Source organism: Bos indicus x Bos taurus, chromosome 5 (assembly GCF_003369695.1).
Source record: "Bos indicus x Bos taurus breed Angus x Brahman F1 hybrid chromosome 5, Bos_hybrid_MaternalHap_v2.0, whole genome shotgun sequence".
Lineage (NCBI taxonomy): Eukaryota > Metazoa > Chordata > Mammalia > Artiodactyla > Bovidae > Bos > Bos indicus x Bos taurus.
Window position 1 is genome coordinate 91,132,944 of NC_040080.1, and position 26,593 is coordinate 91,159,536.

Here is a 26,593-nt window from a genome sequence, read left to right on the forward strand (position 1 = left end):
TTTTAGATTTCATTTATTGTAAGGACATAGAAGTGCAGTTGATTTTGGTTATTGATCTTGACCATGCAACATTGCTGAACACACTTATTCTAGGAGGGATGATTTTGGTGTTTTCATTTGTTTTTAATATTTCTTAGGATTTTGTATGTTTAGTAGTGTCAGCTGCAAATAGAGTTGGTTTTATTTCTTGTTTTCCAATCTGTATGCATTTTGTTTCTTTTTCTTGTGTTATTGTAATGGCTAGAGCTTCCAGAATTTTCTTGAATAGAGTGATGAAATGGACATCCTTTCTTTTCCCAGTTTCAAATGGAAAGCATTCATTTTTTTATCATTAAATCTGACATTAGCTGTGTAAGTTTTTATAGATCCTGTTTGTGAGTTTGAGGAGGTTCCCTTCTAAGTTTTCCGAGATTTTTTTTTTTTTTCCCCCATGAAATGATATTAAATCTGTCAGATGCTTCAGATGCTTTTTCTGTATCAGGTAGTGTGATCAGATGATTTTACAACTGGAAGTTTGTACCTCTTGATCCCCTTCATTTATTTCGCCCAACATTAATTCCCCTCCTTTCTGGAAAATCTGTTTGTTCTCTGTGTATGTGAGTGTATATCTTTTGTTTGTTCATTTAAAAAAAAATAGATTCCATATATAAGTAAAACTATATAGTGCTTGTTTTTCTCTGTCCCACTTATTTCACATAGCGTAATACCCTCTAGATGCATCCAGTTCAGTTCAGTCACTCAGTCGTGTCTGACTCTTTGTGACCCCATGGACTGCAGCATGTCAGGCTTCCCTGTCCATCACCAGCTCCCGGAGCTTACTCAAACTCATGTCCATCGAGTCAATGGTACCGTGCAACCATCTCATCCTCTGTCATCCCCTTCTCCTGCCTAAATCTTCCCAGCATCAGGGTCTTTTCCATGTTGTTGCAGATCACAAGATTTCCTTCTTTTTATGGCTGAGTAATATTCCATTGTTCATCATCTTTATCCATTCATTTATTGAAGGACACGTAGGTTGCTTCCATATCTTGGCTACTGTAAATAATGCTGCCATCAACATAGAGGTGCTTATACCTTTTAATTTACTTTTGGACGGTGCTGGGTCTTTGTTGCTGTGCTCTGGTTTTCTCTAGCTGTGGTGAGTGGGGGCTCCTCTTCATTGCGGTTCCTGAGCTTCTCATTGCAGTGGCTTTTCTTGTTGTGGAGCATGGGCTGTAGAGCACCTAGGCTTCGGTAGTTGTGGCACATGGGCTTAGTTGCCTGCAGCCTGTGGAATCTTCCCCCACCAATGATCGAACCTGTGTCCCCTGTAGTGGCAGGTGGATTCTTAACCACTGGACCACCAGGGAAGTACACATACATCTTTTTGAACTAGTGTTTTGGTTTTTTTGGTAAATACCCAGAAGTGGAATTGCTGGGTCCTATGGTAGTTCTATTTTTAATTTTTGAGGAATCACTATACTGCTTTCCATTGTGTTTGGACCAGTTTACATTCTCAGCAGTGCATGAAGATTTCCCTTTTCCTCACATGCTTACCAACATTCATTTATTGTTGTTTGTTGTCTTTTTGATGATAGCCATTCTGACAGATGGTGAGGTGATATCTCATTGTGGTTTTGGTTTGCATTTCCCTAGAGATAAGTGACATTGAGCATCTTTTCATGTGTCTGTTGGCCACGTGTGTGTCTTTTTTAGAAAAATGTCTATTCTGGTCTTCTGCCTATTTTAACATTTGGATTGTTTGGGGGGGTTTGGTGTTAAGTTATTTTGAGTTCTTTTTGTATTTTGGATATTAACCTTTTTTTGGATATATCATTTGCAAATATCTCCTCCCATTTAGTAGGTTGCCTTTTTTTGTTGTTGAGATTATCTTTCACTGTGCTAAAAGTATTTAAGCTTGATGTAGTACCATTTGTTTATTTTTGCTTTTTGTTGCCCTTGTCTGAGGAAGCAGATTCAGAAAAATATTACTAAGACCAGTGTCCAACGTCTACTGTCTCTTTCCCTGTAGAAGTTTTATGGTTTCAGATCTTGCACTTAAGTCTAGTCTTTTTTTTAAAATTTTTATCTGTGTATAAGAAACTGGTTCACTTGTATTCTTTCATTTTGAAAGCAGATTAAGAGTTATGAACAGCTCAGATTTTCTCATCATCTACCCATTCATTTTGCACAGTGTAAAATAAGATTTTGTTATAAGGGGATTACTCTTAGCTTCAAAAAGTATTAGAAAATGTGTAAAGAATAGCTAATTTCTTCAGTGGGATGTGAGAGTAGATATAAGTTACAAATATGCTAAAATAAAATTTTACCTATAGTAGACATTTTCGGATAATTTAGATACATCATTTTATCATAACAACTGTTTATAGTGTTAATACTCTGGACTTGGCCTAATGAACTGTTGGATTATAGTCCAAAATTATATAAAGTAATATGACTGAACTAATAGACCAAAGGTTCATAATTTAAGTTAATCAGTATATATGGAGGGACTTTAACATGAGAAGTCTCACTTAACAGTCTATGGTAAGAAATTAATGTTCCTCAGAATAGAACATTCTATCAGAACAAAATGTTCTGATTTATATCTGAAGTATAGTAGTAGCAAAATAGTTATTGTAATGTGTTAAGGTAGACTTGGTGAGGTCACTGAAGATGTCCAAATGTTGGAAACCCAAGAGGTCTTGAGTATATGTGAGCTTTTTCAAAGGAAATCTGAGTATACACAATAGCATTTTCTGTTGATGAAAAGTAGCATTTTCAAAGGAAATATGAGTAGCTTTTTCAAAGGAAATCTGAGTACACACAATAGCATTTTCTGTTGATGAAAAATATGAGTACACACAAATAGCATTTCCTGTTGATGAAAAGACCAAGAGGTCTTGAGTATATGTGAGCTTTTTCAAAGGAAATATGAGTACACACAGTAGCATTTTCTGTTGATGAAAAGAGGTTTTTGTAGTAAGAGGACTAAGAACAACAATTACACCTTAGAAGAAAACTCAGTACATTATATCATACACAACTATTTAGAGGAACGGTGACCAGCAAATTTCTGTCCTTAGGGTTATTAAGACTCCAACTTTGTTGAATTCATTAAAAAAAAAAAAAAATACTGAGTTTCAGAGAATTCCCTGGCGATTCAGTAGTTAGGATGCCTTGCTTCCACTGTCAGGGGCACAGGTTCAGTCCCTGGTCAGGAAACTAAGATAACAGCCTTTTTGTGTGTGTAGCACAGACAAAAACAAAACAAAACTGAGTTTGTATTTCAGAACTTTCATGTTGAGTGCATTTTGCTAAGTAATGATATAATTTGGAGTACCCTTTTTTTTTTTTTGGTAGCTACGTGTTTTGGCTTGTGAGATCTTAGTTCCCCTATCAGGGATTGAACCCAGGCCTTGGCAGTGAAAGTGCTGAGTCCTAATCATCAGACCACCAGGGAATTACCTGTTTTTTTCTTGAGAAGCAATTCTGTGGTTTCTTGATATATCTTCTAATGAAGTAATAGAACTCAATTTTGGTCACAAAATTAATAATTCCAAAACTAATTTGCAGTAAACTTTGCTATCACATAATCCATGGTAAGCTTTCAAAAATGTTTAGTGTGCTTTTGAAAAGAAGGTATATTCTGCATTTGAATGCAGAGTTCTATATTTATTAGGTCAGCTTAGGTTGTGTTGTTAAACCTTGTATGGCTTTATCACTTTTTGTTGATTCTTTGATTTGAGAGCACTGCATTTAATCTTCCATTGTAGTTGTATATTGTGATTGAAAGTGTGCTGTGAGGCTGTTTTAAATGAATGTAGATTTTAAAAGTATATTCCTGGAGAATTACCCCTTTTGTGTCTTTATTTCTAGAAAAAACTTTGACCTTAAATTCTGATTTGATACTAATTTTAGTATCTTAATGGCAATCTTTTTTCCTGCATCTCTACTTTCAGTCTTTCTGTGTCTTTAAGTTAGGTTTTAGGTGTATCTCTTGTTAATGCTATATAACTGGATTAAAAAAAAAAAAAGATCTCTCCTAGACGTTTTCCCCCTCAGTTTTTAGGTATTATAAATTACACTTAATGAATACGCTTGTACATATCTGCTGCATACGGGTTGGTATGCAGATATTTAGTTATATTCAATTCATTTCAGTTCAGTCGCTCAGTCGTGTCTGACTCTTTGCAACCCCATGAATAGCAGCACGCCAGGCCTCCCTGTCCATCACCGACTCCGGGAGTTCACTCAAACTCATGTCCATCGAGTCGGTGATGCCATCCAGCCATCTCATCCTCTGTCGTCCCCTTCTCCTCCTGCCCCCAATCCCTCCCAACATCAGAGTCTTTTCCAATGAGACAGCTCTTTGCATGAGGTGGCCAAAGTACTGGAGTTTCAGCTTTAGCATCAGTCCTTCCAATGAACACCCAGGACTGATCTCCTTCAGAATGGACTGGTTGGATCTCCTTGAAGTTCAAGGGACTCTCAAGAGTCTTCTCCAACACCACAGTTCAAAAACATCAATTCTTTGGCGCTCAACTTTCTTCACAGTCCAACTCTCACATCCATACATGACCACTGGAAAAACCATAGCCTTGACTAGACGGACCTATGTTGGCAAAGTAATGTCTCTGCTTTTGAATATGCTATCTAGGTTGATCGTAACTTTCCTTCCAAGGAGTAAGCATCTTTTAATTTGATGACTGCAGTCACCATCTGCAGTGATTTTTGGAGCCCAGAAATATTTGGGCTTTGCTGTTTCCCCATCTATTTCCCATGAACTGATGGGACCAGATGCCATGATCTTCGTTTTCTGAATGTTGAGCTTTAAGCCAACGTTTTCACTCTCCTCTTTCACTTTCATCAATACGCTTTTTAGTTCTCTTCACTTTCTGCCATAAGGGTGGTGTCATCTGCATATCTAAGGTTATTGATATTTCTCCCAGCAGTCTTGATTCCAGCTTGTGCTTCCTCCAGCTCAGCATTTCTCATGATGTATTCTGCATATAAGTTAGATAAGCTGGGTGACAATATACAGCCTTGATGTACTCCTTTTCCTATTTGGAACCAGTCTATTGTTCCATCTCCAGTTTTAACTGTTGCTTCCTGACCTGCATACAGGTTTCTCAAGAGGCAGGTCAGGTGGTCTCATATTCCCATCTCTTGAAGAATTTTCCACAGTTTATTGTGATCCACACAGTCAAAGGCTTTGGCATAGTCAATAAAGCAGAAATAGATGTTTTTCTGGAACTCTCGTGCTTTTTATATGATCCAGCGGATGTTGGCAATTTGATCTCTGGTTCCTCTGCTTTTTCTAAAACCAGCTTGAACATCAGGAAGTTCACGGTTCACGTATTGCTGAAGCCTGGCTTGGAGAATTTTGAGCATTACTTTACTAGCGTGTGAGATGAGTGCAATTGTGCGGTCGTTTGAGCATTCTTTGGCATTGCCTTTCTTTGGGATTGGAATGAAAACTGACCTTTTCCAGTCCTGTGGCCACTTTGAGTTTTCCAAATTTGCTGGCATATTGAGTGCAGCACTTTCACAGCATCATCTTTCAGGATTTGAAATAGCTCCACTGGAATTCCATCACCTCCACTAGCTTTGTTCGTAGTGATGCTTCCTAAGGCCCACTTGACTTCACATTCCAGGATGTCTGGCTCTAGGTGAGTGATCACACCATCGTGATTATCTGGGTCGTGAAGATCTTTTTTGTACAGTTCTTGTGTATTCTTGCCATCTTTTCTTAATATCTTCTGCTTCTGTTAGGTCCATACCATTTCTGTCCTTTATTGAGCCCATCTTTGCATGAAATGTCCCCTTGGTATCTCTAATTTTCTTGAGGAGATCTCTTGTCTTTCCCATTCTGTTGTTTTCCTCTATTTCTTTGCATTGATCGCTGAGGAAGGCTTTCTTATCTCTCCTTGCTATTCTTTGGAACTCTGCATTCATATGCTTATATCTTTCCTTTTCTCCTTTGCTTTTCACTTCTCTTCTCTTCACAGCTATTTGTAAGGCCTCCCCAGACAGCCATTTTGCCTTTTTGCATTTCTTTTCCATGGGGATGGTCTTGATCCCTGTCTCCTGTACAATGTCACGAACCTCCGTCCATAGTTCATCAGGCACTCTATCAGATCTAGTCCCTTAAATCTATTTCTCACTTCCACTGTATAATCATAAGGGATTTGATTTAGGTCAAACCTGAATGGTCTAGTGGTTTCCTTACTTTCTTCAATTTAGGAGTTCATGATCTGAACCACAGTCAGCTCCCAGTCTTGTTTTTGCTGGCTGTGTAGAGCTTCTCCATCTTTGGCTGCAAAGAATATAATCAGTCTGATTTCGGTGTTGATCATCTGGTGATATCCATGTGTAGAGTCTTCTCTTGTGTTGTTGGGAGAGGGTGTTTGCTATGACCAGTGCATTTTCTTGGCAAAACTCTGTTAGCCTTTGCCCTGCTTCATTCCGTATTCCAAGGCCAAATTTGCTTGTCCAGGTGTTTCTTGACTTCCTACTTTTGCATTCCAGTCCCCTATAATGAAAAGGACATCTTTTTTGGGTGTTAGTTCTTTTAAAAGGTCTTGTAGGTCATCATAGAACCATTCAACTTAAGCGTCTTCAGCGTTACTGGATGGGGCATAGATTTGGATTACTGTGATACTGAATGGTTTGCCTTGGAAACGAACAGATCATTCTGTCGTTTTTGAGATTGCATCCAAGTACTGCATTTCGGACTCTTTTGTTGACCATGATGGTTACTCCATTTCTTCTAAGGGATTCCTGCCCAGAGTAGTAGATATAATGGTCATCTGAGTTAAATTCACCCATTCCAGTCCATTTTAGTTCACCGATTCCTAGAATGTGGACGTTCACTCTTGCCATCTCCTGTTTGACCACTTCCAATTTGCCTTGATTCATGGACCTGACATTCCAGGTTCCTATGCAATATTGCTCTTTACAGCATTGGACCTTGCTTCTATCACCAGTCCCATCCACAACTGGATGTTGTTTTTGCTTTGGCTCCATCCCTTCATTCTTTCTGGAGTTATTTCTCCACTGATCTCCAGTAGCATATTGGGTACCTACTGACCCGAGGAGTTCCCCTTTCAGCATCCTATCACTTTGCCTTTTCATACTGTTCATGGGGTTCTCAAGGCAAGAACACTGAAGTGGTTTGCCATCCCCTTCTCCAGTGGACCACATTCTGTCAGACCTCTCCACCATGACCCGCCCGTTTTGGGTGGCCCCACATGGCATAGCTTAGTTTCATTGAGTTAGACAAGGCTGTGGTCCGTGTGATTAGATTGACTAGTTTTCTGTGATTATGGTTGCAGTGTGTCTGCCCTCTGATGCCCTCTCGGAACACCTACCATCTTTCTTGGGTTTCTCCTACCTTGGACATGGGGTATCTCTTCACAGCTGCTTCATCAAAGTGCAGCTGCTTCTCCTTACCTCGGACAAGGGGTATCTCCTTATGGCCACCCCTCCTGACCTTGAACGTGGAGTAGCTCTTGTTGGCCCTCCTGCTCCTGCGCAGCCGCTGCTCTTTGGACGTGGGGTAGCTCCTCTAGGCCGCAGCCCCTGACCTCAGACGTGGGGTAGCTCATCTTGGCTACTGCCCGTGACTAGGTGAGTAATTTTTTCTACAGTATGTCCAATTACCATCCCTTACTGTACAGTTTCAAAAATTCTTTTCCTTGTGCTGAGGAGTTTTAAGTTTTATTCTCTCAGCAATTTTAAAATAGGCAATACAGTATTATTAACTATAGTCATCATGTGGTAAACTGCCTTCCTGTGACTAAGCTGTATTTTAACTGGAAGTTTGTATCTTTTGACCCCCTTTACCCATTTTGCTCACTCCCTGCCTCTGGCAGACACCAGTCTTTCTCTGTGAGCTTGATGGTGGTGGTGTTTTTATTCCACATGTAAGTGAGGTCATGTGGTTTTTGTCTTTCTGTATCTGACTTATTTCACTTAACATAATGCCCTCAAGATCTATTCATGTTGTCCCAGCTGACAAGAGTCCAGTCTTTTTATGACTGAATAGCATTCCATTGAGGAGAAGGCGATGGCACCCCACTCCAGTACTCCTGCCTGGAAAATCCCATGGACGGAGGAGCCTGGTAGGCTGCAGTCCATGGGGTGGCTAAGAGTCGGACAGGACTGAGCTACTTCACTTTCACTTTTCACTTTCATGCATTGGAGGAGGAAATGGCAACCCACTCCAGTGTTCTTGCCTGGAGAATCCCAGGGACGGGGCAGCCTGGTAGGCTGCCATCTGTGGGGTCGCACAGAGTCGGACACGACTGAAGCGACTTAGCAGCAGCAGCAGTATTCCATTGTAGTCTTAGACTGAAAATCTTTTATTTAGTTAGTTTTGGCTGCACTGGGTCTGCATTGTGGTGCGTGGGCTTCTCGTTGCAGTGGCTTCTCTTTGTGCATCACAGGCTCTAGGGCTTGTGGGCTCAGTAGTTGCGGCTGGCAGGCTCAGAAGTTGTGGCACATGGGCATGTGGAATCTTCCCAGGCTGGGGATTGAAGCTGTGTCTCCTGCATTAGCAGGCAGGTTCTTTACCACTGGACCACCAGGGAAGTCCCTCCTAGACTTTTAACAGAGCTTTGATCCATGTACAGTTGACATAATTACTGATACGTATTTATTCTACTATCTTATTTTGTACTTTTCGACCCACAGGCTCCATGTTTCTTTTTCTCTCCTTTCTTGTCTTCTTTTGAGTTAATTGTTCTCATTCCATCCTGCCATGACTTTTATTAATTTGAACTATACATAAACTCACTACTAGTTTATTAGTGATTTTTCTTAATTACAGCATGCCTACTTAGTAAAGCCCAAAGTTAATTAATACTTTTCCTCTCAGATAGTCCAGTAACTTCAGAATATTTATTTCCCATTTATTGTCTTACTTTCTTTTAGTCACATAAAACATAATTATTTTATGTATTCATCATTTTATTCCCATATATTTATCACTTTTTTTGCTCCTCATTCCTTCTTACATGTCACAGCTTCCACTTGAGATGACTTTTAAGTATCTGCTTTAGAAAAGCCTCAGGACTATGGACATTTGGGGCTGGACAGTTCTTTGTTGTGGGGGACTGTGCATTGTGGGACATTTAGCAGCACCCGCATCTCTGCCCACTAGATGTCAGTACCAACCCCTCCACCCAGTTCTGACATCCCAAATGTCCCCACATGCTGTCAGATGTCGTTGAGGGGCAAAATCATTCCTGGTTGAGAACCACTGCTTTAGAATTTACTTTGGTGTAAGTCTGCTGCTCAGTTTTTGTTTCTTGAAAGTACCTCTTTCGTTTTCATTTTTAAAAGGTACTTTGCCTGAACGTAGAATTCTAGGTTATTTTTTAGCATGTTTAAAATAGCAGTCTGTTGGCTTCTGTCTTCCATTGTTGCTTTTGAGAAGTCAGATTAAGATATGACTATTGCTGTTTTAAATATAAACTTTTTTTTTCTTTCAGGTACTTTTATAGTCTTTTCTTTACCTTTAGTTGTTTTGCAGGTTCCCTTATATTGTGTTTCGGTGTAGAATTCTTATTTATTCCCCATGGGAGTTACCAGGGTTTTTGAGTCTATGGATTGGGGTCTGTTCTAAGACTACTTTTAGCCATTTGTCTATCCTCTTCTTTGTCCTTCTCACTCAACCTCTCATTTTCCATCTGTTTGTCTGTCCATATTGCAGTTCAGATAATTTCTTCATACCTATAATCCCACTCACTAAGTTTCACTTTAGCTTTATTTGGTGTATCTGAACAGTGATTTTTAAAATTTCAAGAATATCTTCGTTTTTAGAAAATGTTTGGTTCTTTTTCAAATCTACTATAGTTTTGTGTTTACTGAAGATATTTTCAAGCTTTTCTTGAAATATAGCCTACCGTTTACTTAAACATAGCGTAATTGTTTTATAATCTTTGATACTGTCATTATTTAAAATCATTTGGGTCTGATTGTGCTGTCTGTTGTAGTTTTTGCATCTTGTTCCTCCTACCTTGTGGTTATTTTTTCTTTACTGTCTATTAATCTTGAGAAACTGTGGACATTTTTTGTGGCAAAGGATGAGAGTTTTTCTCCAAAAAATATTTACTATTGCCAGGTGCCTGGGGAATCACCTCTAGAGTTTCAGGCTCTTCTTTTCTTTTTTTGTACCGTCTAGGTCATGTTAATTTGGGTTCTACTGGAGAACTAGTAACATTTTCTTTACCCCTTCCCTCCTCCATACCTATGGAATGTTCCTTTTATTACCTTACCCTGATGATGTGGTCCTTCTTATCTTTACCTAGAGAAAACCCTGGCTTCTTAATGTTCCCCTCTCCTTTGAGAGCAGTTCAAGTCCGCCTTGATAGGTGGTTTTATTTACTCTTTTACTTGTTCTTACTGTATTTCCGGTTTTGGCTTGGTGATTTAGAATCTTGAGTCTTTAGAATATAAGAAGCAGAGGACAGAGAAGCATTAAGTATGAAACATCTAAGATTGTATGCTGTTTTTAAGTTCAAAATATATTTAATAGCAGCGTTGTTTTCATTATTTTTATAGTTACCATATAGTTACAGCAAATGATACTAGTTTCTGTTTATCGTAGTGAAATAAGGTTTTCTTTTTAAGTACACTTGAGTGTACAAAAGGATATGTACTTAAAGAAAAATAAGAATTGTATAGGAGATACTTGAGTTTGGCATTTTCCTGAAAGCATACTTCTGAGTATGAATTTATTTTGTTTGTAATTTGAGTATGAATTCTTTACTTTGGTCAGTTTACCATGTATGAATCCTCTCTGCCCAATCTTGTTTTAAAGTGTATTTATTTTTGGCCGTGCTGGGTCTTCGTTGCTGCACGTGTGTTTCCCTAGCTGCGACTAGTGGGAGCTGCTCTCTCGTTGCAGTGTGCAGGCTTCTCTTTGCGATGGCTTCACTTGTGGAGCACGGGCCGTAGGGTGCAAAGGCTTCAGTAGTTACAATTCCAGGCTCTGGACTGCAGGCTTAATAGTTGTGGTGCACCGACTTAGTTGCTCCGCAGTATGTGGGATCTTCCTGGACCAGGGATCAAACCCATGTCTCCTGTGCTGGCAGGTGGATTCTTAACCACTGAGCCACCAGGGAAGCCTCAGATCATTTTGAATCTTTAGAGACCTAGAAAGAGAAACACTTTGGGGCAAGTACAGCATACTACGGGGAAAATGTTTTTTAAACCACAAGAACTACAGTTAAATTATCTTTAAATAATAAACCAAAAGATGTAAAAATTTGACTCATTTTATTTTTCATTTGTATTTTGAATTAATGGCTCCAATCATTAATGACTGAGCAGATACCCTGGGCTTACGGGTTTGCCGTAGTTGATACTGAAGTAAGTAAAAAATAATCATTCCAAATGTCAGAATAGTCTGTTCTTTCTTTTTCCTTGAAATGAAAAAGCAAAACAAATAAACTTATTATGTGGGAAGCAAATGAGAACATGCAGTGTGAGAGGTTTTAAAACTCAGTGGTAAGAAGGAAGAAGATGTCTTGCAAAGAGGATTGGGCTCTGGAGCCACACAGGATCAGCCACTATTGTGTTCACTGTTGCCCTGAGTATTTTTCAAAAAACTTAATATGGAAAATTTCAAACACATTCCGAAGACGAGATGTTTGAGCCATTATGGTTCCCATCACCCTGTTTCAGCAGTTATTAAACTCACGGCTCCTTGTCCCCTCTGGTCCCCCGACAACTGGATTATATTGAAGCAAATTCTAGTTAGCATTTCAGCCTTCAATGTTTTATTCTGTATCTCAAACAGAAGAACTCCTTTAAAAACATAACCACATTACTATTATCACCCCTAAATATTACTATTATTGTCATAAAATAACCAGTATTTAAATTTTCTTGTTATTTGTTGTGTGTGTGTACACAAACAAATCTTTTTTTTTCCCTAACAGTTTCTTGAAACAAGATCCAAGTAAGAGATATATATGCAGGCTCTTTCTCTTCACCTCCCCCATTCCATTTGTTTTTTACTTATTATTTAATCTTCACTACAACTCTGAAAAAGTAATATTCTATTTACAAAGGAGAACTGAGGCCCTTGGGGGGTTACAAATTTGTTCAGTGTCACAGAGCTGAAAATGACAGCCTTTAGCTGAAAATCAGCCTACATCTGTCTGACTCCAGAAATAGATGTGCCGTTTCTGGAGTTAGAAGACTTTGGATTCATACTCTAATAAATAGAGGTTTCTTGACCATACCATTCCACTAACTCTCCAGCCTCCCTCACCCAAGTGTTTATGGTCCAAGGACCCCCCAGTTAGTGAGGTGAAAGTGTTAGTTGATCAGTCATGTCCAACTCTTTGTGACCCCAATGACTGTAGCCCACCAGTCTCCTCTGTCTATGGAATTCTGTAGGCAAGAATACTAGACTGGGTAGTCATTCCCTTCTCCAGGGGATCTTCCCAACCCAGGAATCAAACCCAGGTCTCCTGCACCGCAGGCAGACTCTTAGGGAACCCCAGTTACGGAGCTAAAAAGCACTATGCTAATTTTTTGCCCAGCTATTTGTATAAGAATGAGCCCAGCTACCGTAGTGTGACAGGCAATCAGTTCCCCGAAGTTCCCAGTTTAAGCAGCTGCTGCTGCTGCTGCTAAGTCACTTCATTCGTGTTCAACTCTTTGCGACACCATGGACTGCAGCCCACCAGGCTCCTCCGTCCACGGGAGTTTCCAGGCAAGAGTACTGAAATGGGGTGCCATTGCCTTCTCCTCAGTTTAACCGAAGCAGCTCCAAAAAATCATTTTCTACTTCTTCTAACATCTCCCAAGAGAGATTCTGAGGTTAGTGCCATGGTGTACTAGTAGGTTCTACAGCTCTAAGGTCTAGAACTGTTCAGTGTGGTAGCCACAAATGGGTATTTCATTTTTAATTTAAATTACAATTAAATAAAATTAAACATCCCTCAGTCACACTAGCCACATTTCAAATGCTTGATAGTAACTACCATATTGCATAGTGCCGATTTATAACATTTCTATCATTGCAGAAGGCTCTGTCAGTGCTGAAAAATAACAGGTGGAGGCAATCATCTGTGTTTCAATCACAGATTAAAATTGGGGGGAGTGGGGAACAGCAGCTCCCTCTCCTTTTCTTTCTTTAAGAAGGACCTCAGGATTTAGATGGCCACGTTTGAGAGTGGCAGTGGGAAGACACAAGGCTTTAGGACTCTGAGTAGTAGGCATTTTGTGAAGTTAAAACAATGATTAGTAAGGCAAAGTGATGACTACTAGCTGAAACAAAATCTGGTGCCTTTTTTCCTTAAAATGTGCCAGATCCACAGCCTGCACAAAACACTAGGATTACCAGAAACTCTGGAGGAATGATTTACTTTTATCCTTTTAGAAATGTAAATTATCCCCCTCACAAGCTTGCCTCATTATTTGAGTGACTGGCTTTAGTTGTTCAGCAGCGAGTTGCTGAATAACCGTTGCTGGAGAATGTTGGATCACATCACCCACGTCTAAGGACAAAGCAGAAGCCCCAGCAAGATGGTAGGAAGGGCAAAATTGCGTTTAGACTCAAAACCCTTAGTCGCCAGAGAGTCTCAGAGGGCTCAAACAAACCTTGGGTGTACCAGGACCCACAGAGACTGAGCCAGAACTGTGATTGAGTGTCTCCTGGGAAGGTACAGGTCAGCAGTGGCCTGCCGCAAGGGCCTGCTGCAGGTATGGCATAAGCCCTCTTGGAGAAGGTCACCATCATCCCCACCATAGAGCTGCCAGAACTTACACAGGACTGGGGAAATGGACTCGTGAAGGGCACAAACAGAACCTTGTGAGCACCAGGACCCAGGAGAAAGGAGCAGTGACCCCACAAGAGTGATCCAGACTTGCCTGTGAGTGTCCAGGAGTCTCTGGTGGAGGTGTGGGTTGACAGTGACCTGCTGTGGGGTCGGGGGCACTGAGTGCAGCAGTGCTGCACTGGACCTTTTGAAGGAGGTCGCCATTATCTTCATTACCTCCACCTCAGGTCTAACAACAGGGAAGGAACGAAGCCCTGCCCATCAATAGAAAGTTGGATTAAATTTACTGAGCATGGCCCCACCCATCAGAACAAGACCCAGTTTCTCCCTCAGGCAATCTCTCCCATCAGGAAGTTTCCATAAGCCTCTTATCCTTACCCATCCAAGGGCAGACAGAATGAAAACTTAACCTAACTGATCACATGGACCAAGCCTTGTCTAACCCAAAGAAACTATGAGCCATGCATGCCCTGTAGGGCCACCCACCCATGGTGGATGGGTCATGATGGAGAATTCTGACAAAATGTCGTCCACTGGAGAAGGGAATGGCAAAGCATTTCAGTATTCCTGCCTTGAGAACCCCATGACCAGCATGAACAGGCAAAAACATAGGACACTGAAAGATGAACTCCCCAGGTCAGTAGGTGCTCAATATGCTGTGGGAGATCAGTGGAGAAATAACTCCAGACAGAATGAAGAGATAGAGCCAAAGCAAAAACAACACCCACTTGTGGATATGACTGGTGATGGAAGTAAAGTCCGATGCTGTAAAGAGCAGTATTGCATAGGAACCTAGAATGTTAGGTCCATGAATCAAGGCAAATTGGAAGTGGACAAACAGTGGCAAGAGTGAACGTCAACATTTTAGGAATCAGCAAACTGAAATGGACTGGAATGGGTGAATTTAACTCATATGGCTGTTAGTTACATCTACTATTGTGGGCAAGAATCCCTTAGAAGAAATGGAGTAGCCATCATAGTCAACAAGAGTCTGAAACACGTACTTGGATACAGTCTCAAAAACGACAGAATGATCTCTGTTTGTTTCCAAGGCAAATCATTGAATATCACAGTAATCCAAGCCTACGCCCCGACCAGTAACACTGAAGAAGCTGAAGTTGAACGGTTCTATGAAGACCTACAAGACCTTTTAAAAGAACTAACACCCAAAAAAGATGTCCTTTTCATTATAGGGGACTGGAATCCACAAGTAGGAAGTCAAGAGGCACCTGGGGTAACAGGTAAATTTGGCCTTGGAGTACAAAACGAAGCTGGTCAAAGGCTAACAGTTTTGCCAAGAGAATGCACTAATTATAGCAGACACCCTTATTCAACAACAGAAGACTCTACACGTGGACAACACCAGATGGTCAATACCGAAATTAGATTGGCTGTATTCTTTGCAGCCAAAGATGGAGAAGCTCTATACAGTCAGCAAAAACAAGACCAGGAGCTGACTGTGGCTCAGATATGAACTCCTTATTGCCAAATTCAGACTTAAATTGAAGAAATTAGGGAAACCACTAGAGCATTCAGGTATGACCTAAATCAAACCCCTTACGATTATACAGTGGAAGTGGATTAGATCTGATAGAGTACCTGAAGAACTATGGCCGAAGGTTCGTGACATTGTACAAGAGGCAATGATCAAGACCATCCCCAAGAAAAAGAAATGCAAGAAGGCAAAATGGTTGTCTGAGGAGGCCTTACAAATAGCTGAGAAAAGAAGGGAAGCCAAAGGCAAAGGAAAAAAGGAAAGATATACCCATTTGAATGCAGAGTTCCAAAGAATAGTAGGGAGAGATAAGAGAGCCTTCCTCAGTGATCAGTGCAAAGAAATAGAGGAAAACAATAGAATGGGAAAGACTAGAGGTCTCTTCAAGAAAATTAGAGATACCAAGGGAACATTTCATGCAAAGAACACAATAAGGGACAGAAATTGTATGGACCTAATAGAAGCAGACGGAGAAGGCAATGGCACCCCACTCCAGTACTTTTGCCTGGGAAAATCCCATGGATGGAGGAGCCTGGCGGGCTGTAGTCCATGGGGTCGCTAGGAGTCAGACACGACTCAGCGACTTCACTTTCACTTTTCACTTTCAAGCATTGGAGAAGGAAATGGCAGCCCACTCCAGTATTCTTGCCTGGAGAATCCCAGGGACGGGGGAGCCTGTTGGGCTGCCGTCTATGGGGTCGCACAGAGTCGGACACGACTGAAGCGACTTGGCAGCAATAGAAGCAGAAGATACTAAGGAGAGGTTCAAGAATACACAGAAGAACTACACAAAAAAGATCTTCATGACCCAGATAATCATGATGGTGTGATCAGCCACCTAGAGCCAGACATCCTGGAATGTGAAGTCACGTGGGCCTTAGGAAGCATCACTGTGAACAAAGCTAGTGGAGGTGATGGAATTCCAGATGAACTATTTCAAATCCTAAAAGATGATGCTGTGAAAGTGCTGCACTCAGTATGCCAGAAAATCTGGAAATCTCAGCAGTGGCCACAGGACTGGAAAAGGTCAGTTTTCAAAATCCCAAAGAAAGGCAATGCTAAATAACATTAAAACTACTGCACAACTGCATTCATCTCACATACTACCAAAGTAATGCTCAAAATTCTCCAAGCCAGGCTTCAACACTATGTGAACCATGAACTTCCAGATGTTCAAGCTGGATTTAGAAAAGGCAGAGGAACCAGAGATCAAATTGCCAACATCCACTGGATCATTGAAAAAGCAAGAGAGTTCCAGAAAAACATCTACTTCTGCTTTATTGACTATGCCAAAGCCTTTGACTGTGTGGATCACAGTAAACTGTGGAAAATTCTGAAAGAGATGGGAATACCAGACCACCTGACCTGCCTCATAGAAGCCTATATGCAGGTCAGGAAACAGCAGTTAGAACCAGACATGGAAAAACAGACTTGCTTCCAAATTGGTAAAGGAGTATGTCAAGGCTGTATATTGTCACTCTGCGTATTTAACTTATATGCAGAGTACATCATGCGAAATGCCGGGCTGGATGAAGCACAAGCTGGAATCATGATTGCTGGGAGAAATATCAATAACGTCAAATAGACCAGTGACACCACCCTCATGGCAAAAAGCGAAGAAGAACTAAAGAGCCTCTTGATGAAAGTGAAAGAGGAGAGTGAAAAATGTGGCTTACAACTCAGAATTCAGAAAACGAAGATCATGGCATCTGGTCCCATCACTTCATGGCAAATAAATGGGGAAACAGTGGAAACAGTGAGAGACTGTTTTCTGGGCTCCAAAATCACTGCAGATGTTGACTGCAGACATGAAATTAAAAGACGCTTACTCCTTGGAAGGAAAGCTGTGACCAACCTAGACAGCATATATAAAACGCAGAGACATTATTGTACCAACAAAGGTCCGTCTAAGCTATGGTTTTTCCAGTAGTCATGTATGGATTTAAGAGTTGGGCCTTAAAGAAAGCTGAGCACCGAAGAATTGATGCTTTTGAACTGTGGTGTTGGAGAAGGCTCTTGAGAGGCTCTTGGACAGCAAGGAGATCCAACCAGTCCATCCTAAAGGAAATCAGGTCTGAATATTCATTGGAAGGACTGATGCTGAAGCTGAAACTCCATTACTTTGGCCACCTGATGCGAAGAATCGACTCATTGGAAAAGACTGGTGCTGGGAAAGATGAAGGCAGGAGGAGAAGGGGATGACAGAGGATGAGATGGTTGGATGGCACCAATGACTCGATGGACATGAGTTTGAGTGAACTCTGGGAGTTGGTGATGGACAGGGAAGCCTGGCATCCTGCAGTCCATGGGGTCACAGAGAGTCGGACACGACTGAGTGACTGAACTGAACTGGCTTTAGTTAGGATCTGAAAAGTAAGGGAACCTCTGAGTGTAATGGTACCTCTAGAGCTAGACTCTTAAGATTCATGAGTTCTGTTTATTTTTACTCATTAATTTCTGGATCTCCATAGTGGGATACTGTCAACAAAAACACAGTTAGACACCTGTTAAAGGCAGCAAGATTTCACAATTCATTCATACAGTAGGGAAGAGAAACTCCAGCATAAATTAAGCTCAACTCTGCTAAAAGAAAAGTTGGGTCCCTTTTAAAATGCTGGGGTGTCCTAAAGGAAAAGTATTGAAGATGTTAGGTGGAGAGGTTGGTCAGTGTGATCAAGCCGTCTGTATCCGCTTGCTAATTGGTGCTTCTCAAATTGAGGTTCCCATCCTTCCACAAAGACTGGTAGACAAGGGCCCTTTCCTTCTCGGTGATTACATTTCAAAGGGAGGACTTTCAAGTCCTTGAGAGAGACATTTCTGGGTTGTAAAAGATTTGTATTTCAAGGGTCAGAGAAAGGATTGACAGCTGCAGTTTTTCTAAGGTTAAGTGCTCCAAGAAAAGCGAGGTCATAGGTATTGGCAAGAACAAGCAGTTAATTATTTTGGCAGCATTAAGCTTTCTCAGGGAGACCTTTTGAAGGTTCTGGGTCATCCTAGGGACACAGCCTTAAGCTGACAGAAGGTGTGCTAGAGTTTGGTCTTGTCTCTTAAAGTGTGTGAGGGCGGTTGAATGGAGTTGTTTGTGCTGGGAATCTACAGTTTTCAGTCCCTGGATAAAGGGGTTTCTGTATGTTTTTAATCGAAATATAATTGATTTGCAATGCTGTTACTTAATGCTGTTCAGCAAAGTGATTCAGTTACAACTAATAACAATAATAATAATCTCTCTTCTCTCTCTCTCCATATATATATGTGTGTGTGTTAGTCGCTCAGTCATGTCCAACTCTTTGCGACCCGGTGGACTACAGCCCACCAGGCTTCTCTGTCCATGGAATTCTCCAGGCAAGAATACTGGAGTGGATTGCCATTCCCTTCTCCAGAGTGTATGTGCAATATTCTATGCTGGGGCTTTCCAGATGGCACTAGTGGTAAAGAATCCACCTCCCAATGCAGGAGATGCAAGATATTGCTGGGTCAGGGAGATCCCCTAGAGTAGGAAGTGGCAACCCGCTCCAGTATTCTTGCCTGGGAAATTCCACGGGCAGAGGAGCCTGGTGGGCTACAGTCCGTTGGACAGCAAAGAGCTGGACACGGCTGAGTGACTGAGCACACACAATATCCTGTGCCAAACCATAAGGGAAAATAATGTTGACAAGAATAGTGTATGTATGTATGTTTTTTTTAAATATTCTTTTCCCTTATGGTGTAGCATAGGATATTGAATATAGTTCTCTGTGCTGTACCTGAGTGGGACCTTGTTGTTCACCCATTCTGTGTATAAAAGCTCACATCTAACTCCAACCTCTCACTCCACTCAGTCCCTCAACCCTCCCCCTAGGTAACCACCACTCTCTCCTCTCTCTGTCTCTGATTCTGTTTCATAGGTAGGTTCATTTGTGTCGTATTTTAAATTCCATATGTAAGTGGGTATCATATGGTGTGTGTCATCCTTCTTTCTGACTTCACTTAGTATGATAATCTCTAGTTGTATTCATGATGCTGCAAGTGGCATTGTTTCATTCTTTCTAATGGCTGTGTAGTACTCCGTTGTTTAGATATACTGCATCTTCTTTATCCGTTCATCTGTTGGTGGATGTTTCGGTTGTTTCCATGTCTCGCCTATTGTGTATAGTGCTGCCATGAACGTAGGGATGCATGTATCTTTTGAATTGTGGTTTTGTCCAATATATGCTCAGGAAGTAGGATTGCTGGATCATATGGTAAATCTGTTTTTAGTTTTCCAAGGAATTTCATACTGTTTTCTATAGTGTCTGCACTGCTTCACCAGCTTACAGTCTCACCAACAGTGTAGGAAGGTTCTTTTTTTTTTCTCTACACCCTCTCCAGCATTTGTTATTTGTAGACTTTTAAATATGGCCATTCTGACTGGTGTGAGGTGGTACCTCATTGTATTGTTTTGTGTGTGTGCAGGATCTTAGTTCCCTGCTACTAAGTCACTTCAGTCGTGTCCGACTCTGTGCGATCCCATAGACGGCAGCCCACCAGGCTTCCCCGTCCCTGAGATTCTCCAGGCAAGAATACTGGAGTGGGTTGCCATTTCCTTCTCCAATGTAGGAAAGTGCAAGTGAAGTTGCTCAGTCGTGTCTGACTCTTAGCGACCCCATGGACTACAGCCTACCAGGCTCCTCCGTCCATGGGATTTTCCAGGCAAGAGTACTGGAGTGGGGTGCCATTGCCTTCTCCATCTTAGTTCCCTGCTGCTGCTAAGTCGATTCAGTCATGTCCGACTCTGTGCGACCCCATAGACGGCAGCCCACCAGGCTCCCCCGTCCCTGGGATTCTCCAGGCAAGAACACTGGAGTGGGTTGCCATTTCCTTCTCCATCTTAGTTCCCTATCAGGGATCAAATTTGTGCCCACTTCAGTGGAAACTTGGAGTCCTAACCACTGGACCACCAAGGAATTCCCCTCCCTATAGTTTTGATTTGCATTTTTCTAATAAATTAGCAGTGTTGAGCATCTTTTCATGTGCCTGTTGGCCGTCTGTGTGTCTTCTTTGGAGAAACGTGTATTTAGGTCTTCTGCCCATTTGGGGATTGGGTCGTTTGTTGAGTTGTATGCTCTGTTTGTAAATTTTGAAAATGAAGCCCTTGTTGGTCACATCATTTGTTAATATTTCCTCCCATTCTGTAGATTGTCTTTTTGTTTTATTTATGGTTTCCTTGCTGTGTAAAAGTTTGTAAGTTTGATTAGGTCCCTTTTCTTTGTTTTTGTTATTATTTCTGTTGCCTTGGGAGACGGACCTAAGAAAACATAAGTACTATTTGTGTCAGAGAATGTTCCGCCTACGTTCTCTCCTGGGAGTTTTACGGTGTCAGGTGTTATTTTTGTATATAGTGAGAGGGTGTGTTGTAGCTGTCCAACTTTCCCAGCACTGCTTGCTGAAGAGACTGTCTTCTCCCATTGTATGAATATACAATATTCATACAATATTGTTTCCTGTGTTGAAGACTGACTGTAGGTGTGTGGGTTTATTTTTGGGCACTCTTTTCTGAGCCATTTATCTATATGTCTGTTTTTATGCCAATACCAGCCTGTTTTGATTACTGTAGCTTTGTAGTATTGTTGAAGTCTGGGAGGATTATACCTCATGTTTTGTTCTTTTTCTTCAGGATTTCTTTGGCAGTTCTGGGCCTTTTATGGTTCCATATGAATTTTAGGATTATTTGTTCTGGTTTGGTGAAAAACATCAGTGGTAATTTGAGAGGGATTGCATTAAATCTTTAGATTGCTTTGGGTATTATTGTGTTTTAACAATATTAACTCTCCCAATCCAAGAGCATGGCCTATCTTTCCATTTCTTTCAATTGTCTAATGTTTCCTTTATTCATGTTTTATAGTTTCAGCCTATAAGTCTTTCATCTCCTTGGTCAGGCTTATTCCTAAGTATTTTATTTTGGGAGAATGCAATTTTAAAAGGTGTTTTTTTTACACTCCCTTTCTGATAATTTGGATAAATTTTTATAGACAATATTTTATGACCTTTAGGCATTCAGGGGATAGTGAAACGAATTTTAATCCAACTTTGGGAAAGGATAAAGAACCTTAAATGAAAGTGAATAAGGCATTGTTATTGGGAACCTGTTGCATACACAGAAAAGAGTCACAAAGGTGATTTTCAGAACTTGAGGAGCAGCCTTGAATTTTATTTTGTGTTTAAGCCCAGGATGAATGATTAGAACCAGTATAGTCTAGGGGAAGGCAAGAGATCTGAAAATTTTTGGGAAAGCTTCTTGGAAGAGGTAGAACCTGAGCTGAGTCTTGAAAGATGATGGGTGGACTTTTCTTGGTTTAGTATTTTATTGTGGTATTTCCATAAATCCCCATCTGCTTTCCAAAGAAATAAAATATTTTAAGTAAAAAATTGAATCATGAAAAAAAATTTTTTTAAAGATGCTGCCCAAAGTTGGTATTTCTCACTTTTTAAAAAATTTAAAATTTTTTCTTGGCCACACCACAAATCATGTGGGATATTAGTTCCCCAACCAGGGATCGAACCTGTGTCCTCTGCAGTGGAAGCACAGAGTCTTAACCACTGGACTACCAGGGAAGCCCCTCTCTCACTTTTTGACCCTTGATTTCTTAATTGTTTTTTAACCAGCTGTCTTCAGAATGACATGTCCTAAAGAACAATGATGTTTTTATACAATCAGTTCCACCACCCAAAATATCTTCCAACCCTATTCCCCATGCATACCATCAGGAAATTATGTATCTTTCAAGACCCAGCTGAAAGAGCACTCTATCTTTGCTCCCACAGTAGATTGGTTTCTGTATTTTTGCTTGTATTATAACTCTTACTCTGTTCATTTTATACTCCTAGTGCAATCCCCTGCACACAGAAAATAGCTAATGTGTGATTAATAGATGTGGTTATATATAATAAGCTCTAAAATGTGTTTTTTAGTATAAAGAACTCAGCTTCTTACATGCACAGGTATTATATTATGTTAATTGAATTTTTATTTGTTCTTAGATGTCATTAAGAGGATCTGCGCCAGTGACAATTGTACCTCTTCCTGGAAAGCAAGTACAGGTTCAGGGGGTCATCCAGACAGCTCAGTCTTCTGTAATTCACCCACCACACGTGCAAACGGTACAGAAATTAAAAGACTTAGTGGCTGAGAGAGGGCACTTGTGAACCTGGAGTCTCTGGACAACTGAAGTTGCTATAGTTTCAATATTATAGACCAAGATAATGATGTCTTAGAGATTGGACTATAGAACAAATGAAGTGAATGGAAAAGTTTTAGAACTTCTAGTTTCATGTATATACTACCCAGTGAAAACAGAAGGCAATTTTGGGGAGAAGTTATTGTTTAGAATTTAAGGAAATGAAAGATTTTCTGAAGGGAAAGCACCTTTTTATCCTAGTGGTATCCTTCACGAAAAAGAGAATTCTGAAGAAAGGGTAATGATGTGAGTGTCTTAGCAAAATAAGAAAGTACCTACTTTATGCTTAATGGTGATCAAATAAAAGAGAGTTCCCTCATTGTAAAGTTCTTACTTATACCTGTCTGTCTGTTTACACCTGGCAACAATAGGAAGGAAAGAGCCATCCTGGGTTCTTTGCTTTTTACTCTTTCTCCCCATTTTATCTTCTGGCTCCTGTGAGTCTCAGAATGCCTTTGGTCATCTCTCATTTTTAGAAGCAGCTGTCTTGGAAGAAAAGCTGTGTAGCCCATTTTCCCTCTTGAGTATATACAGTGTCTGTATAACTCATACAGTGTCTGTGTAGCTCATTTCCCTCTTGAGCATATGCGGTGTCTGCATAACTCATTTTTCCTCGAGTATATACAGTGTCTGTGTAGCTCGTTTTCCCTCTTGAGTATATACAGCACCTGGCAGGGCTGTCAGCTCTGGAGCTGCGTCTTCATGTGTTTTTTCCTTTGTGAAAGGTGATTGCTGCATGGTTTTGCTGAGTTTTTAATGTGAAGATTTTACTCTTACTTGCTAGTGAGAAGTAAGGTTCTTCCTCTTAGTTATAAGTAATGTCTTAGTTCTAGAAATTATTTTCTTACTTGAGTTCACTGGGAGGCTTTGGAGTAAATCTGCAGACAAAAGGCAAAACAGCTAAGATTTAGATTAGAAATGGTATATCTGTGATGCTTGAGGAAGCAGAAGCGACTGATCTTCTTTAATTATTACTGTATTGTTTGTTACTGTGATTATTTATTAACTATTACTGATTATGACCCGTTCTTTCTTTTCTATCAAAAGATAAAGATTTAAGATATAAAAAAGTATAAGTACACTTGAACTCATTTTTGAAGGTGATTATACAGTGTAAAACAAGCTTCTTTGGAAATTTAAGATCTAAGTCTAAATAGTTTAGGGGAAGGCTTTCTGTATACAATAGGTAATGTAGAGAATTTATTTATTATGTCCTTTCTAGAAGCCTGTTTTATTTTTTTTAAAGAAGTGTCACAATGTAGCTTCAGAAAAATGAGAAATTTAATACGTTTTAAAAATTCTTATTTCCTCAATTGTAAGATGTAACTTAAAACTTTCATATGGTTATTGTGCTAACTAGTTTTAATAGGTTTTCCTTTTTTTCTCTGCTTGAAAGCTTTCTCCTCAACATCTCCAGTATTGGCTTCTCTTGCCTTTCAGATCTCAAGTTAAATATCAAGGAGGCTTTCACAAACAATCAATAGGTTTATTATTAATAGCAGTTAACATTTAATGTGTGCTTGTGCTGTGCCGTGCACTAAATGCTCTACATGTATTTACTAATTCAATTATGAAATGAGATAAAGCTAATTATTACAGATTTTTAAGTTCACTTGTTTGTACCTGCCCTTGCCAGTGACCTCCACTTTGCCAGATCTAATGGTTGTCCTGGGTCCTTATATTATTTCACCTGCTAGCAGAATTTGACATGGTTGATCATTCTTTTCTCCTTAATACTCGTCTTTGCTAGTTTTTCAAGGACACCACACTCATTTGGTATTCCTCCTGCCTCACTGGTGGCTTATTCTTGGCCTCATTTGCTGGTTCCTCCCCTTCTTTCCAACCTCTTACTGCTAAGAATGTCCCTGGGTTTTGTCCTATCTCTCCTTCCTGAGCTCACTCAGTCTTGTGGCTTTAAGGACTGTCCTAGAGAGCTGACTTCCAATACATATTTCTAGCCCAGAGCTCTTCCCTGACACAGGTTTGTATATTCAGCAGACTCCTCAATGTCATCATCTATTAACTAGATATTAGTTGGATATCTAGTAGCATTTCAAAGCATGTCCAAAATCCAAATCAGATAGCATTAATGATAAAAAAAATCTGAGTAGTGTGCATCAGTCTCAAGACTGATATTTACAACTCTAGTGCAGTAGTAGTGCTTTATTTGGGGGATAGACATCTTAGTTCTGAGCCTGTTCCTATAGTTTAGACTCCTGAAATAAACTTTCTCCTTTTTCTTTTTCTTTCTTCTTTTAGACCTTAGATTTAATGACAAATGAATTTGGGTGGTAGGAGACAGATCATTTTTTCTGAAAGTAAAAATGAAATTTAATTCTTTTCCCACTTGGTTTGTTCATCTTAGTAAAACCAGTTCTGTTTTTCAGGTATCATCTTTATCAGAGAGTGAGGAGTCTCAGGACTCATCTGACAGCATAGGCTCCTCACAGAAAACCCACGGGATCCTAGCACGGCGCCCATCTTACAGGTTAGTGCTCATGTATCAAATCCTGTGTGTGTTATATTAACCACAGGAGTTTGAATGATGTTATACAAAGCAAATTACATCAAGAAGGAACATGTGTTTGTATCAGAAGGCATGTGTTAAGAGAGATAGGCTTGAGCCAGGTTATGAAGGGCCCCTGTTGCTGTCCTAAGGAGGAATTTAGACTTACCTTCTGGCAAAGTATTAGATATCTGTATTTACTTTTAGTTAACTTTAATAGTAATTTGAAAGGACTGTAGATTTTAAGAATTGAACTACTCTGTGTTCCCTTCCTTAGCCTCCTAGCTTTTGTCTCTTCCTTATGTGTGTCCCTTTGGTGAAACACAACTCTTCTACATTCTAGGCCTCATTTCCTCCTGGAAGCATTCTTTGTTTATTTCTCTGCAGCTTCCCAAGACCAGGTTAGGTCTTTCTTCAGTGGCATCCTGTAACTGATTCCTTTTATAGTACTTTATCTCATCCTATTAGAATTCCAGTTTATTTATGGGCATGGTCTATGCATTATTTTTTGTGATTCCAGAACCTATCAAAACGACCAGCTGAAAGTGGATGCTTAATAATTACTTGCTGAAGTAATGGAGAGCTGAAGTAGTACAACTCACAGAAAGCTTTTAAAATAACCTGGGTGATTTCATATAGGGTAGTGGGATATCCGGAGAAGGCAATGTCACCCCACTCCAGTACTCTTGCCTGGAAAAGCCCATGGATGGAGGAGCCTGGTTGGCTGCAGTCCATGGGGTTGTGAAGAGTCAGACACGACTGAGCGACTTCACTTTCACTTTTCACTTTCATGCATTGGAGAAGGAAATGGCAACCCACTCCAGTGTTCTTGCCTGGAGAATCCCAGGGACGGAGGAGCCTGGTGGGCTGCTGTCTATGGGGTCGCAGAGTCGGACACGACTGAAGCAACTTAGCAGCAGCAGTGGGATATCTTTGACATGGGTGGATCTGAGACATTTCTGTGTTAGAATCGACAAAACCTGGTGACTAGAGGGTAGGAGGAAAGGGAGACAGAAAAGGATGAAATGTTTTTGAAAGACATAAACAAATGCATAAGGTTTTAGATCTTATAAGAGAATTTTGTATAGGGTGTAGGGTCATTCCTGCCTGATGGAACAAATGGGAAAGACTTCATAAAATATGTGATTTAGTTCATTATCAGTCTGATAAATTTTGAGAGTTAGGAGCAGGAATAGGTTTTGTGAGGCAGAAAGAGAGCTTCTTAGGCTGAGGAAACAGGGTAATAAAGGTGGATTATATGATATCGAAGAAGCTGGCCTGTTCTGGGAACTGGGAATTTAAGGTACAGAGAGGAATGGGTTGGTTTAGCAAGAAAAGGTAAACAGGAGCCTTGTTACTTAGAACCTTGTTACCATGTTAAGGAATTGAGACTCTACTGAATAAACAGTTAATGAACAGAAGAAATTTTGTCTGGAATTTGGGGGAAGGGGTATGTGAAAAATAAGCCTACTAAAAGGAGCTCGTAATCTGAAACTAAAAAAAAGTAATCCAGGGACTTCTCTGGTGGTCTAATGATTAAGACTCCATGCCTCTATGCAGGTGGCGGGGGTTTGATCCCTCATCAGGGATCTAAGATCCCACATGCCATACTGTGTGG

General features: G+C 40.4%; 1 protein-coding gene across 5 annotated transcripts in view; it reads left to right on the forward strand.

The window, feature by feature from the left end:
- The window catches only part of ATF1 (activating transcription factor 1), a 64,350-nt gene that overhangs the window by 18,432 nt on the left and 19,325 nt on the right, over positions 1-26,593 (forward strand). For 3 of the 5 annotated variants that reach the window (XM_027542844.1, XM_027542842.1, XM_027542845.1), the window contains exons 3-4: positions 22,273-22,392; positions 24,857-24,957. In XM_027542844.1, the coding sequence (XP_027398645.1) occupies positions 22,273-22,392; positions 24,857-24,957 (221 nt within the window). The remainder of the gene's footprint in view (positions 1-22,272; positions 22,393-24,856; positions 24,958-26,593) is intronic. The other 2 variants (XM_027542846.1, XM_027542843.1) reach the window with 1 other exon arrangement.